This window comes from Rhinatrema bivittatum, chromosome 3 (genome assembly GCF_901001135.1).
Source record: "Rhinatrema bivittatum chromosome 3, aRhiBiv1.1, whole genome shotgun sequence".
Taxonomy (NCBI): domain Eukaryota; kingdom Metazoa; phylum Chordata; class Amphibia; order Gymnophiona; family Rhinatrematidae; genus Rhinatrema; species Rhinatrema bivittatum.
Genome location: NC_042617.1, coordinates 471,032,629 through 471,048,715, shown reverse-complemented (window position 1 = coordinate 471,048,715; position 16,087 = coordinate 471,032,629). Strand labels below are relative to the sequence as shown.

At 43.6% G+C, this 16,087-nt stretch overlaps 1 protein-coding gene across 2 annotated transcripts in view; it reads left to right on the top strand.

The window, feature by feature from the left end:
* Window positions 1-16,087, top strand: part of WDR35 (WD repeat domain 35) — a 333,796-nt gene that overhangs the window by 198,808 nt on the left and 118,901 nt on the right. For both annotated transcript variants that reach the window (XM_029595967.1, XM_029595968.1), the window contains 3 exons: window positions 1,053-1,263; window positions 1,379-1,459; window positions 1,593-1,729. In XM_029595967.1, coding sequence (XP_029451827.1) covers window positions 1,053-1,263; window positions 1,379-1,459; window positions 1,593-1,729 — 429 coding nt within the window. The remainder of the gene's footprint in view (window positions 1-1,052; window positions 1,264-1,378; window positions 1,460-1,592; window positions 1,730-16,087) is intronic.

Sequence of the window (16,087 nt, the reverse complement as noted above, 5' to 3'; positions counted from 1 at the left end):
AGGAGATTGAATGAGAGAGAGGTACCACTAGTATTTTTCTCTCTCTCTCAACTACTTCCTGTGCTGGTACTTTTCTATTATTCACTTTTCTTTTCTCTCCTCTGCTAGTGCTTTTCTCATATTTAGATTCACGAAACACTATTGTCATGACAAAACTTTTCAATGTGTTACCAAAGTAATATATAAAGTGGTTAAAAGAATAAAAAATACATAATAGTGCTAATAACTAATACAAATTACAGGGTATAGAAGAATCGTTAATAGTATGGACAATTACCAAGTTCTTGTGCTATGCTGTTTTATCCCTGGTCACGACATAGAGGGCCAGTGCCCCAACTCTGTTATCCAGTGCCCTGCAGAGAACAGTGCCCTGCTTCCTACTCTGCCCAGCCCCTCCCTGGCATCAGCCTGCAGAGATCAGGAAGGGAGGGGTGAAACTGGAAAAGAAAGAATAGAGCAGAAGAGAGCTAATCTGTCATGGCAATACTAGATGTGGCTAAAGTGGTTCAACTTTACTGCTCTCCCAGCCCTGGGGATTTGGCAAGGATCCAAGAGTGGTGGTTGCGGTGGGGGATTGGGAATGTAGTAATGAGGGTTGTCAATTTGTCAGGATGGTAGAATGAGGGAGCAGGGGATATGGAGCCTGGTTTGAATTCATATATCTCAGATAGAGTTTGCCTTGGGCCGCTATTTATTTATTTATTTATTTATTTACTTACTTACTTACTTACTTACTTATTTAAACTCTTTCTTATATTCTGCATATATCAACAATGTTGTCCAGGGTGGATTACATCATATACATACAAACTGTACAAAAAACATTCATAAAATAAAGCTAATATAATAAAACTAAGGGTCGGGGGATCATCATACTTGCCTTTTTCTTTTCCGTTATTACTTATCAGGCTTTATGCTGAATATAGCTGATTAAGGTTCAAGCTATATGAGTAAATGTATATTCAGGATACAAACAGTTAGCACCCTAATGCTTTTTAGGTTTGGTTAATATTAATGAGATATTTTTTCATTCCCTGTCTTCCTGTTTACAGCCGTCTTGCAATTATAGACATTTCAGGAGTTCTGAATTTCTTTGATTTGGAAGCCCAGATAACAGATAGCACTGGACAGCAAGCGATAGGAGAGCAACTAAAATTTGAGCGCAGAGATGTATGGGATATGAAATGGGCAAATGACAATCCAGATTTGTTTGCAATGATGGAAAAAACACGAATGTATGTGTTCAGAAATTTGGATCCTGAGGTAAAAACAAGGAATGGCTGTTTACCATGAAACCTCTGTGCATGTTTTAAAAATTACAGAAATTGGAGGTGGGTTTATACTTACATTCTAATGCAATTCTATTGTATGTTTTAAGGAGCCAATTCAGACTTCTGGGTATATTTGCAACTTTGAAGATCTAGAAATTAAATCAGTGATTTTGGATGAGATATTGAAGGTAAAGTTCAGATTTTTAAATTCATTATAAGATTAACTGTTAATTATGACATCAGTGTTAAATGGTTTCTATAAGAAGTACGTCTAGATGTAGAGATGATTGAAAGTAAATGAAACTTTACATTGTTTTTTAGGATCCCGAGCATCCTAACAAAGATTACATGATTAACTTTGAAATTCGTTCATTGCGAGATAGTCGAGCCTTGATTGAAAAAGTTGGGATTGAAGATGCTTCTCAGTTCATAGAAGACAACCCTCATCCCCGACTCTGGTAAAATTAATGTTTATCTTATTGTATATTGTGCCACAATAACATAAGCTTTTACATTTACTATTATTTTGAATGAGAATTTCATTTGTATAAAATGTAAATCAAACTTTGGAAGTTTTGCATAGTAATTGGTCTGTGAACTAACCCAAGTTAATGCAGGTATGGATGTATGCATTTCCTTCCTGTTCTATCATAGGTAGTACATTAGGCTTTAATGCCTAATTTACTAAAATAATGATATGGACAATGCGACAATATTAACGTGGTCGCGTTAAAGAGAGTACAGGTAAGATAAGTGAGATAGGGAGAGGACTGTAGAGGAATAGAGAACCGGACAAGAGGCTAGATGGGGGAGAAAATGAGGATGAGAGAAAGAATGGGGAAAGAGAATGAGAAAGAGAGGGACATGAGAGAGAAAGGAAGGAAAAAGGGAGAGAGGACAAGAAATGCAGGGAAAGGAAGAGGACCAGAGATGATGGTGGAGAGAGGAAGAAGTCTACGGATGGGGGCAAAGAAGGGTAGAGGGAGTAAGATCCAAGAATGGAGAATAGAAATTTGGGGATGGGGGACAGAGGAGGGAACTGAGAAAGATCCAAAGGTAGGGGCAGAGAACTGGAATGGGGAATGAGGAAGTTGACAATGCAAGCTTTACTTACAAAGATGGGGCCTGCAGACCAACCAGAGGCCTTTTTTATTACATCTGAAAGGATAACGTAAGAACAAAAGAAGTTGCCATACTGGGTCAGCCCAAGGGTCAGTCAAGTCTAGCATCCCATTTCCAACAGTAGCCAATCCAGGATACAAGTACCTGGCAAGTATCCAATAAGTAAATAAATCCCATGCCACTAATCCCACTAATAAGCAGTGGCTATTCCCTTAGTTTGTTTGATTAATAGCTATTTATGGACTTCTCCAATAACTTGTCCAAACCTTTTATAAACCCAGCTATGCTAACCTGGGACTTGATCCTGAGACATGGCTCAGTAACGCGACCACGTTAATATTGTCGCATTGTCCACATCCTCTGGCAATGAATTCCAGAGCTTAATTATGCATTGAGTGAAAAATAATTTTTTTCTGATTTGTTTTAAATGAGATACTTGCTAACTTCATGGCATGCCGACTAGTCCTTGTATTATCTAAAAGAGTGAATAAGCAATTCACAGTTACCTGTTCTAGTCCTCTCATGATTTTATAGGAGTCTATCATATCTCTCCTCAGCTTTCTTTTCTCCAAGCAGAAGAGTCCTAACCACTTTAGCCTTTTCTCATAGGAAAGCTGTTCCATCCCCTTTATCAGAGGCAGGAGCATACCCCAAGGCACAACAGACCTTCAGACTGACATCTTGTTTCACTGGGGAGGACTTAAGTGACTTATAGGGCACTAGATGGGGAACACATTCAAGATTATGAAGAAGTAGAAACAACTATTTCAGACCAAGACTCCACAGGCATATCAACTTCATTTCTGGAGCCTCAAATTTTTACCTGGGACTTGATCCTGAGACATGGCTCAGTAATTATGTGACTGCTTTTGGCTTTGACTGAAGCCTAAGGGGTGGGCAGGAGATAGATTAACAAATTGTGTTGCCTTTGATACAATATACCATTTCCTTTTGTTTGATCACTTAAAAGGAGATGGATAAAGTAAGAGGATTTCCTCATATTTAACAGATAGGCTCCTGAACTAGGGGATTTCCTGGCATCATCTATCTGCAATTTTTTTCTATGAATTCTTAGTGTGTTCCAATTAACGTTGGACTTTCACATGTAATTCTCTTAAAGCATTGACCCATTTTGTCGCTGCAGGAACCCTGGACTACCGAGCTTCCCATGGGTGGAAATGGGGATGGATATCATTATTTATTTATTTGTTTATTTGTTGAGTTTTATATACTGTCATTCGGTAGAGCCATCATAACAGTTTACAAAAATATACATTTTTCTTAGCAGTTGTGTAACAGAAAAAACAATGTGAACGTTATACATTTCCTTAGCAGTTGTGCAACAATAAAAAAAAATTTGAACAGTATCAGAAATAAACATATCAAGTCCAGAGAGCATTATTAGGTTGGAAGAGGAGGGTATGCAGTTCAGGGTGAAGAGACTGTATTAAGAGGTTTATAACTGAGAGTTCAGTTGAGAGTTGGAATGATCAGACGTCTGAGGGTCAGTGTAGAATTTGCGGAACATTAGTGTTTTAGGTCCTTTTTGAATATTTTTAGGTCATGTTGGGTTCTCTGGAATTTAGGTAGGGTGTTCCAAAGTTTAGGTGAAGCAATTGAAAAGGCTCTTTCTCTTGTGGTTGCCAGATGTGCATCTTTGATAGGAGGAATGTTTAGGTAGCCTGAGTTATTAGAGCGTAGGTTTCTTGGAGGATTTTGAGGGATTATGTTTAGGGTGTTAAGACCTTGATGATCATTGTTTAGAATTTTGTGGATTATGGACATTGATTTGTAAGCAATACGTACCGTAATAGGGAGCCAGTGAAGTGAGGTCAATATTGGTGTTATGTGTTCATTTCTTTTTGTTCCAGTTAGGACTCTGGTGGCTGAGTTCTGCAGTATTTGCAAAGAATGTGGAGGTTTTAGGTGCCAAATACTTGGAGTTGTTATATGCAAACTCTGCCATAGGGAGTAACTACACCCGGTTTGTCAGATGAAATTTACAGAAGCAACAGAGATACTGTTCTAGAGTCTGGTTTAGCTGTTCTGTCTGCCCATCAGATTGTGGATGATGTGCTGATGACAAATTGGGTTAGACATCCGGGAGTTTAATTATCTCTTGGCAGAAACGTGCAACAAATTGAGAGCCTCAGTCCAAGAGGATATGAACTGGCAGACTATGGAGATGCACTTGTTATGAACGCTCCTGCCCGTGGGTTCCCCCGCGAGCAGGCACACTCACCCCATTCTATGTCTTCAGCCGACACGGCAGGATGCTGTCGTCGGCCTGCCCACGCGGCCCGGAGGCCGCCCTGGAGTCTCCTCTTCACCGCGATCTTGAGGGTACAGGCAGCAACAAGAATAGTCCATAAGGACGGTGACATGGAATCTTATTCCGGCGCATACTTCACGAGAGGTGACATACTCAGTTATGTCTCGGCTCCATTCAGGCCACCAAAATTCATAGGCCACTTGTTCTTTAGTTTTTTGACAACCAAGATGACCTGCCAATGGGGAATCATGGCAGCTTTGAAGGACTTCCAAATATGATGTACCTTCTGGTATATAGAGTTGATCCTTTCTATCCCTGCAGCTGGACTTGTACAAACTTGTCATGCTGCTTGTTCCCTCATATTACCTCCATCAAATCTGAATTTCTGGTTCTGAAGGCAAAGTTCTATGATGAAAGGATTGTGGTGGTAGCTTCTGGTTCAGCAGATTCTTCTCTCTGGGATAAAGCATCTACCTTACTGTTCTTGGAGCATGGTTGGTACGTTACTATGAAATCAAACCGCGAAAAGATGTGAGACCACTGAGCTGGACTGGAATTCATGTTGTGCATGGTCTTTAGGAATTCTAAATTCTTATAGTCAGTTAAAACCTGGACTTGGTAATGGACTCCTTCCAGAAGGTGACACCATTCTTCAAAGGCAGTATTTATAGCCAGAAGTTCCTTGTTATAAACATGATAATTCTTTTCAGCAACTGTAATCTTATGATAATAGAAGGCACATGAGTGATGGAGGTCTTTAGGTCCACTTCTTTGCAATAGTATAGCCCAGTAGTCAGCCTTAATGCATCAGCCTCCATAATAAATGGTTGCTGTGGGTCTGGGTGCACTAGGATCAGGGCCGTCGTCTAGGCCTTCTTCAACTGATCAAATGCCAATTGCTGTTCGTGGGTCCACTTGAACAAACGAAGTCCACATCTTAAGAAGCTCTATTAGAGGAGCTGTCAAATTGGAAAAGCTCAAGATAAAATATCAGTACAAGTTTGTCAAAATCACATTTCTCAAGCATGGTATATAATTTGTGTTTCTGGAAATGGTCCAGGACCTGACAGACCCATTGGACATGCTCTGCCGAATCTTCAGAAAATATCAAAATGTTATCCGGGTAAATAACTACGCTCTGAACTAGCATATCACAAAATATTTTGTTCACCAAGTTTTGGAATGTAGCAGGAGCATTTCTGAAATCAAACGGCATCACCAGGTATTCAAAGTGACCACAGCATGTTTGAAATGCTGTCTTCCATTCATCTCCCTCTCTAATCCAGACAAGATTATATGTTCTGCACAAATCAAGTTTATGGAATATTTGGGCTGCCTGAAGGCATTCCAATACTTCATTAATAAGAGGCAGGAGGTAGCAGTTGCTAATCATTATGGCTTTCAAAACTCAATAGGCAATACAAGGCCGGAGGGAACTGACCTTCTTGGGCATGAAAAAGATGCATGCCTCTGCTGGTAAAGTTGAACGTCAAATAAAACCTTTCTGCAAATTTTTCTTCTAAGTATTCCCGGAGGGCCTCATTTCCTGCTCTGATAAAGGATAGATTCTTCCAAAAGAGGTTTCTGCTCTGGGCAGTCATATGGTCTATGCAGGGATGAGAGTGTCAACTCACTTTTTGTCAAAAACATTTCGATATGCCTCATACTTTTACAGCAATTTTCCAATCCCAGCTTCAAGATCTAGATAATACCGATGGCCCAGATTCTCTTCTTCAGATCCCACTTTGTGGGGTTCTTCATTGGGCAACCAATTCTGCTGTAATATGTTGATAGGAACATCACCTCTGCATCTTCCAGAATGAAAGAGAAGTGTGGCACTCTGATAAGATCAATGTCTTATTGTTAAAACAAGAGGTTCCATCTCAGTGCTACAGGCCCTGTCAGTAAGGGTGACCCATCAGTGGTGTCTACCATGATACTTAATCCTTTCTGTCATATGGGACCTGGTATTGCTGAGTGAATGTGAGGTCCAGAAAATAGACAGATGCTCCAGAGTCTGTCATAGCAAGCGCAGGAATTCTGTTATTTTCCCAGAACAGTTTGACTGAAATAGTGACTTGAGAGAGATATGTTCCCAAGGCAATGTTGATCCCGACCCTGGGGCCGGGAGTCTGTGTTTCCCTGCTGGGAACCATTTTGATTCTGAGGTCTGATGTAGCAGGAATTTTGAAAATACCCTGAAAGGACATCTCAGTGGTGCCACTCTTTTTCTTCCTTAGAGAGGTGGCGTTTCATGCCATTGACCAGCAAGGGCTATTCAGAGATTAACTGCCTATTTATAGAGGTAACCTATCCTTTCAGGGTTTATAACTATCTTTCTCTGTCTTGGCTTCATACTCCAAAACGTCTCTGAATTCCAGTGTATAAGGTGAGCAGGGCTTCTGGGTTGGCTGGGGGTTCTAGCCGGGCCAGTTCGTCCTTGATGTAGGCAACTAAACCCCACAGGAAGTGAGCACACAGAGATGGTTCATTCAGTCCAAATCATTCACTAACTGATTGAGCTCCATGGCATACTCTGTTACATTGCTCCAGCCATGATGAAGCTCTAGGACAGTGATTGTGAATCTATGACACACATGTCAAAGGTGAGACACAATGACATTTTGGGTAACAGACCAGTGTCCACCAACACCCGACAAAATTATAGAATTCCTGTAAGCCATTGTGATCAACACGTTCGCCCTGCAGCAGCTGTGGTAGAGTGGGAGCCTTCCTCAAAACCCTGCTCATTTCTCTTGCTTTTCCCACAGCTTCATAGGCTTCTGCTTGTCTTCAGTCCACACCCCCCCCCCCCCCCCCCCCGCCAACATGGCTGCAATCGAATCAGCATTTTTCTTTTTCCTCGTGGCATCACTGATAACTGTGGGGTCTGCTTCATCCTCCCCTTACCACCGCAGTGGTGGGAAATACTCCCGCAGCTTTCCCCCACACCAGCCCCGTCTCTATCTGCGGTGGGAGGCAACAGCAAACCTCCCACTGTTACTTCACCACAGCTGAAGTCTCCTCACTGATTTCTGCGGATGGCCCCCCCTTATGTTGGGGCCATGGCAAAAAATAACTAATTCCCACCCATCCTCCATCAGGCCTTTCTGCCCATTTTGTCCCACACCAGCTGGTAGCCTTGCCTTGATCCCTCCTGATCACCAATGTAAGTACATTTTTTTAAATATATTTAGAGGCTGCATAAGAAGAGAGAGAGTGAGAGTGTATAAGGGAGCATGTGTGAGTATTTGTCAGTATGTGCGAGGAAACGTGTGTGTGTTTGTGTGTATATGTGTGTGTGTATATGTATGTCAGCAGGTGCAGGAGAGCATGTGTGTGTGTTAGTGGATGCAAGGGAACATTGTGTGGATGTGTCAGCGAATGCAGGGGAGCATGTGTGTATGTAAGCGGGTACAAGGGAGCGTGTGTGTGGATGTCAGCGGGTACAAGAGAGCATGTGTGTGTATGTATTTCTGCATAATTGCTGTTTCATCCTGTTTGATTAATGTGCTGTATGAAACTTTTTAATAATGAATCTGTTTTTTTCATTATTAGTTTGTTTTACTCATTTTTCATTTTTGTAACTATTTGACATTTTTTTTATATAATACAAAGCACCAGATATGATGGGACTGTATTTTTGGTAAATAAATTAATATGTAAAGAATTGTGTCTGTTTTGTTGGGAGTGGGGAGGGGGGGATTGTGTCACACCAGGAGAGTCAAGTTCGGCATTTTCCGAATTTTTGACATGCCAAGCCTAAAAGGTTCGCCATCACTACTCTAGGATCTTACTTTCAAGCAATTGAATGCAATCTGGATCACTGAAGGCCTGGGAAAGGGTATTCACGAATGAGTCTACTAAGTTCAGGACTAGATTATCTCACTCCAGAAATGGTGTTTCCTATGACAGGGCTTTCTTTATATGCAGGCTGATCATAAAACCCACCTTGAGCAATTTTGAGGGATAGGAGTGCAGGTGTAAATGAAACCATAACATGCATTGAGGCAAGAACCCCCACAGCTAACCCCTATTCGCATCAAACTTCTCAGGAAGTGGTAATCAAGTTCTGGAGGTGGTACACCTTGATTGGCAGTAGGTCCTTGGAGGGATTCTACCTTTATCTGAAGGGTGTGAAACTGGGCCTGCAACCCTTTCACTGCCTTCTTAAGGTCCTTTACACAAGCATGAGGTGCTCCATTTAGCCTGACTACTGTTTTGAGTTGGTCCAAGCTGTCACAGCCCACTCCGCTAAGGATGGAGGAAAGGTGCAGTGGCTAAGCAAAGGCATACCTTGAGAGACTGGGTGATCTGGAGCTGCTGTCATCCGCCTAAGGCAGCCACCATTCCCCACGGATTGAGCCCTTGGGTGCAGATGGTCTTCATGACTTCCACATTAGAGCAGGAACCAGAATGGACTGAAGACCAAGACTGGAGCTGGAAGCAGGAGTGCAGCTGAAAGCCATGACTGGAGCAGGAGCGAGGAAAGCAGGAACATGACCAAGAAACAGAACAAGACACAGAAATCTCAGTACTGACTGTTAGACCAGCAAAGATGTTGCAGGCTAGAAGTGCTTATATACAGCTGTCTATATGGGCCACACCTTATACTGGTCCAATAGGGAGCATCCAGAGGAAAATCATCCTAACTTTGCTTTGCTTTATATTTAAGGATTCTTGCCAATTCAGAGTTCCCGTGGCTCCACTTCAAGATCCCCTGGTCTTGAATGCCTGGGGCTGCATGTTTGATCCCTGCTGTCCCTGACAGAAATATCTATATTCTAAAGGCTTGAGGAGAGACAAAGAACTGGGAGGCTAAGATACCATGCCCCTCAGGGAAAGGACTTCCAATGGGGCTGGGAGTATAAGGTGGGAGAATTTTGACCCTTGAAAGGGAGACCAGTTGCAAGATCAGACACAAGAAGCACCAAGATAAGAGGGAACTCATAAGTCACCTTGGAGAACCCAGGATCTTCTTATGGGGGAGAATCTCAGAGTGAGAGTTCCTACATTCAATATGATTTGGGATGTTTACCTGACTGGGGATCTTTGGGAGTGCAGGGAAAGAGTATGGTGGTGATGTCAGTGTTAATAGAGGGCCTATATACTAATGCCTTGGACCTCACTGCATTGGTATAACCTCAACTCTGGTGTGACTACAAGTCAGTCTGGGTATGTTGTAGCCACAGGGAGAGCCACACTTTCTCAAGGGCTCAAGTAAAAATAGTTTTCTGAGGACAAGCAGGGTATTCAGTCCTTACAGATGGGAGATGTCATCCAATGGAGCCTGGATTGGAGCAGTGTTTTCTAGAGCAGGGCTTCCCAAACCTGTCCTGGAGACCCCACAGTCAGTCGGGTTTTCAAGATATCCACAATGAATATGCATGAGAGACATTTGCATCCGTATATGCAAATGTCTCTCATGCATATTCATTGTGGATAGCCTGAAAACCCGACTGGCTGTGAAGGCCCTAGGACAGGTTTGGGAAGCCCTGTTGTAGAGTGTTCTGAGCATGTGTAGGTTATCTCATGCCATGGCATATGCATGAGGCTCCTTCAGAGCCAACAGTCAGAAAAAGTTTTGTTTTTCTAACTACAAGATTGTTTTCATGAGTAAAACTGCTTTTTGTGATGAGCCTCCCTTAGGTTGGGCTTCCCTTTCCTTCTAGATTATCCTAGTTAGATTTTTGTCCATTATGAAGTTTTTATTGTTTCTCTCAGCTGCATATTGGCATCAGTGTAGGTGCATCGAGCAGTTTTTTGTTTTCGGAACTGTTTTCACTGTGGCCATTTTTTGACTAATGTCCCAGAAGGAGAAGATGACCAGTGGCTTCAAGCAACTGCATGATGTCAATAATTAATCCTCATGAAGTATGAATGCTGTGTTTAGGTGCTAGGTACAATATTCCTGGTTTCAGTGCCTCTCAGAAGGTGTATCCCAGCGGATTTCATAACCATCAATTGCATATGGACAGTCTCTTCAGTTCTGGTAAGTCAATCCACCTGTATGGGCATCTGAAGCATTGACATTGGTCCTCATTAGTACTTGGTGCAGAGAGCAGGGAGATACTGGACGTAACTATGTTTTCCCAATAAGCTCTGCAGAGAGGTCTGCTCACTCTCAAGACATCTGGGGATATGCCTCAGTCTCAGAGGATCCAATTACTACCATCAGTACACCTCAAGTGTCTCAGAAAGATATCACCACTCATTCTGCTTCCATTACTATATTAGCATTGGCAGTATTTGAGGAGGAGGTGGAGAGCAGGATCAAGCAGGCTTTGGATCATTGTCTTGCAAGCTTCAGTGCATAAATATTAACATCATTGATAGCAACGCAGACAGAGATGCATCCCATCCTGGAAACTCTCGCAGAACCTGGCAACATCATACCATTAACAATGCCCTGAAGAGCATCAGCATCAGCTGCACTAGTATTAATTTCACTGAGGCATCATATGACATCAGAGTTTAGACCCCAGTAGTCAAGGGGGACCATTATTGAGGCCTTGGCTGCTAGTCAGTTACAGACATTGATAACTTCACCAGTATATGATATTCACAGCTTATGCATTACTGGTATCATGGTTATGAATTTGAAGACTACTCAGATCAGGAGAAGTCAACAGGTCTTTCCCTCAGACCTCGCTGATCCAAAAGAAAGAAGTCTCCCCTATAAGACGTTTCCTTTGCTGACTTTGTCAAGAAAATGACAGAGCCCATTCCATTTACTTTGGAGAAGGAGGCTGAGCCAAGGACAAATTTATTGGACATCCTCCAGTTCATCAGTTCCCCCAGGAATATTGTGACAGTGGCCATACATCTCCTCAAGGAGGTACAAATGAGAATGTGGGAGACCATCCTTGCCCATACCATCTGTTGACAGGAATCCTAACACGCTGTATCACATCCAGAAGGCTTCCAGTGTCTCAGGTTACACTTTGTTAGGTAGAACTAAGTGAGGGAAATATTAATAAGGTGTTCCCTTATAAGTTACTCCCTCTCCTTAGATCCCCATGTCATATAAGTTTAACACATTCATTGTTCCTTAGAGATAATGTATTAGTTCAAGAGCAATAATTTATATAAAAGAGCAGCTCAATAAATCAGATATCTTCTTTAAAAATAATATACTTATTTATTATACATATGAGGAACAATATTTAAAATCAAGTCTTATCTTAGATCCAGAAAATAGATAAAAAGATGGTTTTGTTTACCCTATATGAGTTAATTGCCAGTCTGGTCCCGGACTATCATCTGTTTGGAAATGGCAGTCCTGAACCTCTAAATTATCCCATATTTATACTCTTTAATTATTAATAATTTATAATCTAACTTCCAAGAAAAAAAAGGTCCTAATACATAGTAATTGACTAAGTTATCAGAGATTTAGCTACTGATCAAGAGTATTACTTTGCCATGGAGCACATGATCTCAATATTCAGTGAACAGATAGTAAATGATTTATAACGCAACACATTTCTGGAAAATTTATAAATTTAGATACTAAATCTTACATCATCCATTCATAGCTGGCTGGATGAATGCCTAGCTTTGCTTTACTTATTCAACTATACAATTACTATTATTGAAGAAGCATTTATTTCTCCAAGGACAAAGAGGATGGTAGTCCTCACACATAGGTGACATCATTGGATGGAGCCTGGCATAGAACTTTGATTTCAAAGAATCTAAAACTTTCAAACATGCCCTACTTAGCATGTGTAGCTGTAGTCATCACCCTGCCCCCTCACTCTTTTTTTTTTTCACAGAGCCGTGTGATCACGGGAGCCAAAGGACTCAATGTATTCAAGTCTGCTGTCTCCTCACAGTTTTTGTAAGTGATTTTTTCTAGAGCTGCAGCTGTTTTCTTTCTTTTACCTTACAGAAGTTTCATTTCTTTTCCTTTTTTTTCTTTCCTCTGTCTGCTAGCCTCATGGCGGTCCTTAGTCACTGTGCAGTCTGGCAGAGTCTATATCGATCCTTTATTTAAAAGGAAAAAAATAATACTGCACCAGCAGTTTAGTATCTGTGTCCTCTCCTTGCTCTGTTTTTGTACCTTTGTCAAGTGCTGGCAGTACTGACAATGCAGACTATGAGTAATCCATTTAGACCACTGAGCCTGGGGACTCGCCTGAGTTCTACTCGGGCAGGAGTTCCATGTCGTTTCACCAATCGATTGGTTCCTGTTGGGGGGAGAGCTCATTCTCCCCACATTCAAAGGAACTAGTTTCCAAGGGCAGGCACCCTGGATGACGTAGCCTTTCTTCCTGCTTGCCGGTGATGGCAGTGCAGTCTCCTTGTGAGAGAGTGTGAGCAGGAGCTTGGGCAAGTAACTTGCTGCTGCATCCTCGGTGCCATACCCAATAACGGTTGCCCATGCACATCTGTGACCAGTGCACTGTTGATATGACCTATCAATGTCAGGACTGTGTCGAGGACCAGGACTTCCATTGAGCACCTTGGTCACCCTTGATGCTGTCGATGTCCGTTGGCGCCCTTGATGCCATCGGGGTGTGTGACCACCCTTGATGCCATAAGGGCCTTCTGTGCCATAGGCATCTGTAGATGTGGAGTCTTGATGCACCGGAGACATCGAGCACCTTGGCCTCGATGTGACAGAGTAGAGGCATTGACCTTTAGTATCGGGGACCAGGTCTGCCATCAAGCTCCATGGTCCCCCTCGATGCCATCAGAGCCGTTCCCAATGTCAGTGCCCTCATTAAGTTCGATACCCTCGATGCCATCGAGGTGCGTGAGTGGCCACTCTCAATGCCATCGAGGTAAGTTGTCTCAGTGCCCTGTTACGATCGAGGTGCTGGGCCACCATGGATGCCATTGGGCGTGTTGGCCACTGATGCCTTTCGTTGCCACTCTCGACAATATTGAGCGCCACCAGTGAGGCACTGGGATCACCATTGAGTGCCCTGTTCTCCCCAAAGCTGTCAACCACCGGGGCTCTTGAGAGCCCTTGAGTGCCACTGAAGCCCTGGGATTTTGGCCTTGAATGGATCGAACGCCAGGGTCTCCATTTACTCAAGGCACCCTGGTATGCTGAAGCATCCAGGTGCAGTAGTCTGGTGCCCTTTAGGCTCCTTGGCAATTTTCCGATGGGGCACTAAGAGGCATTGTGCTGTCCCATCACTGGCCTATGGCTATCGAGCACCATGGATGCCAATGATCTTGAGGGCCTTGAACAGCTGGGATCAGTGGGGCATCAGAGGCCCTGCCTGGTTTCATGCACCATCGGTGTTAATGAGTGCTAGCGAGGCTATTGTCATTCTTAGCTGCTGGCCAATGACACCATCAAGCTCGCAGCATTGATGTCCTTGGATGGATAGGTGAACCGAGGGGACCCGTCGATGGCACTGGCAGTCATCAGTTCCTCTGGGCACTGTCAGTGCTGTATTGGGGTTGCTGGTACCGCCGGTCTAGCGATGCCTTCGGTCACTGGGGTCTCTATCAGTGCCACCAGGCTATTGAGGTCCGTGGGCACCTATGGCATCAGGGATCGCCCTATGTACCATCAAACTGATCAAGATTCGGTCAAGCTCCATCGAAGTCCTGGGTGCAGCATCGTTTGGTGCCCTTGATGTGATCCATCATTGATGATCGTGAAAGCGCTATGGCCCCTTTGGGCACCATCATTACTGTGAGTACCAGTGAATGTGGTTGGATACCGCAAGACATAACTACAAAGCCATGGGCGACATGGACTTTGCTGTTGTCATTCCATGAGGGAAACTGGTGATCCATTCCTGGTGCAGTTTCAAGGGGTGTGTCCAACCCTGTGTCATCACACACTTTGTGATTTGTCTTTTGGCAACACGCAGCCATCAACTCTAGCAAGTGGTGCTCGGTCCTTGCTGTGCCGTGGGATTCTACCCACAAGCATGGAAAGTGGGGTCATAGATGTGCTGCCATACATAGGATAGGATACCACTGCATGAGTACTGGTCAGTGTGCTTTTACAGCGGAGGGCTCTATTCTCCAGTTGTCCTCTATTGTATGGGTGTGTGTGTGTGTGTGTGTTTCCCTCATGGCAAGCACAACAGGTTGTGCGCCGCAGCCACAAGACTGACCTAGGACTGCATTCTTGGTCAAACCCTAAGGGGAGTAGACACCAGGAGAGTAGTGACAGGAATCTTCTCCTTCCTCAGAAGAGGAATATGTCTTTAAACCCCTTCTGTGTCACAAATCCTCTTTGTGGGGAAGCCCCTGGGGCTCCATCCCTGTCAAGTTTATCGGTGAATCAGACCCTCAATTCTTTGAATCGGTGCATCTCTTTGCAGGCCAAGGACGACAGCGGCAGTCATCTGACCATTTTTGCTAGGCTCCCTACGTTGATTACCTTGATGGCCTTCCCCATCCGATGGTGGCTGCCAGTGGCAGATTGGTGGCTTTTGAACCTCAGCAATCAGTGATTGTATCTCAACTCTCAACTGGAGAGTTGACAACTTTTTTGGGATCCGGAGGCCCCAATTCCCATTGCTTTCCTGTCACTTCAGGAAAGGGGGATTCGATTGGATTTCAGGGCAAATCTTATGGTTCCCCTCTGGTCACCTGGTTGTCCACACCTACAAGGGGTGTCCCACATTCTCCATTTTCCAGAGAAGGCATGTCACTGCTTCTGACTGGCAGTCGCTCTCAGTTACTCGTGGAATCCGAGATCCGGTAGAGCGGTAGCGTTCTCCTTAGGTTGTCCTAAGGCACAGCAAGTCTATTTCATGAGGGAGCCTTTCCATAGTAGCTCCCTGGTGAATATTATGGGTTTCTCCTGTCCAGGAGTCACCTTTGATACCTGCTGAGCTTAATGGGCGATTTTTGATAAGGACCACTATTGCCAGTCATTCTTGCCTGCGGGACCCTACCTCAGTGAGGAGGGATCTAATCCATTTAATTGGCGAGTATGCCTTTCAGCCTATCGCCATATCCATGGCTGAAGGAGTTGAGGGACGAGGACCTTGCAACAGAGGTACTGCTTTTGGTTGCAGTGCCTTGCAAGCTATACTTCCCCATTTTAGGGAAAACCCTGTCTGCTGACAGGGGACTTCCGGTTCATGAAACGATTATTCCATTTACTGGACCTCGTGCTTCCTTGGGGGAAGTATATACTGTCATATCTAAAGTATTAATACCTGAGCCAGGTTCAGGGCAGTCTGTTCCAAAATTGTCCTTGCCCTGCTCTGATACCCTTAGAGTTTCCATACCAGTGAAGAAATCCTGTTTGACGGGGGTTTGCACTTGCAACACTCCAGCTTCTTGTCTCATGGAAGAGTGTTTCTGGATTTCTTTCCTGGGGGATTCACTCTCAGATTCAGCTGTTCCAAGCAGGCTGAGGGCTCTATCTCGGGTAACTTCCTACTAGAATCGGCAGTGAATTGTTCACTTGGGATTGAGTTATATAACCTAGTGA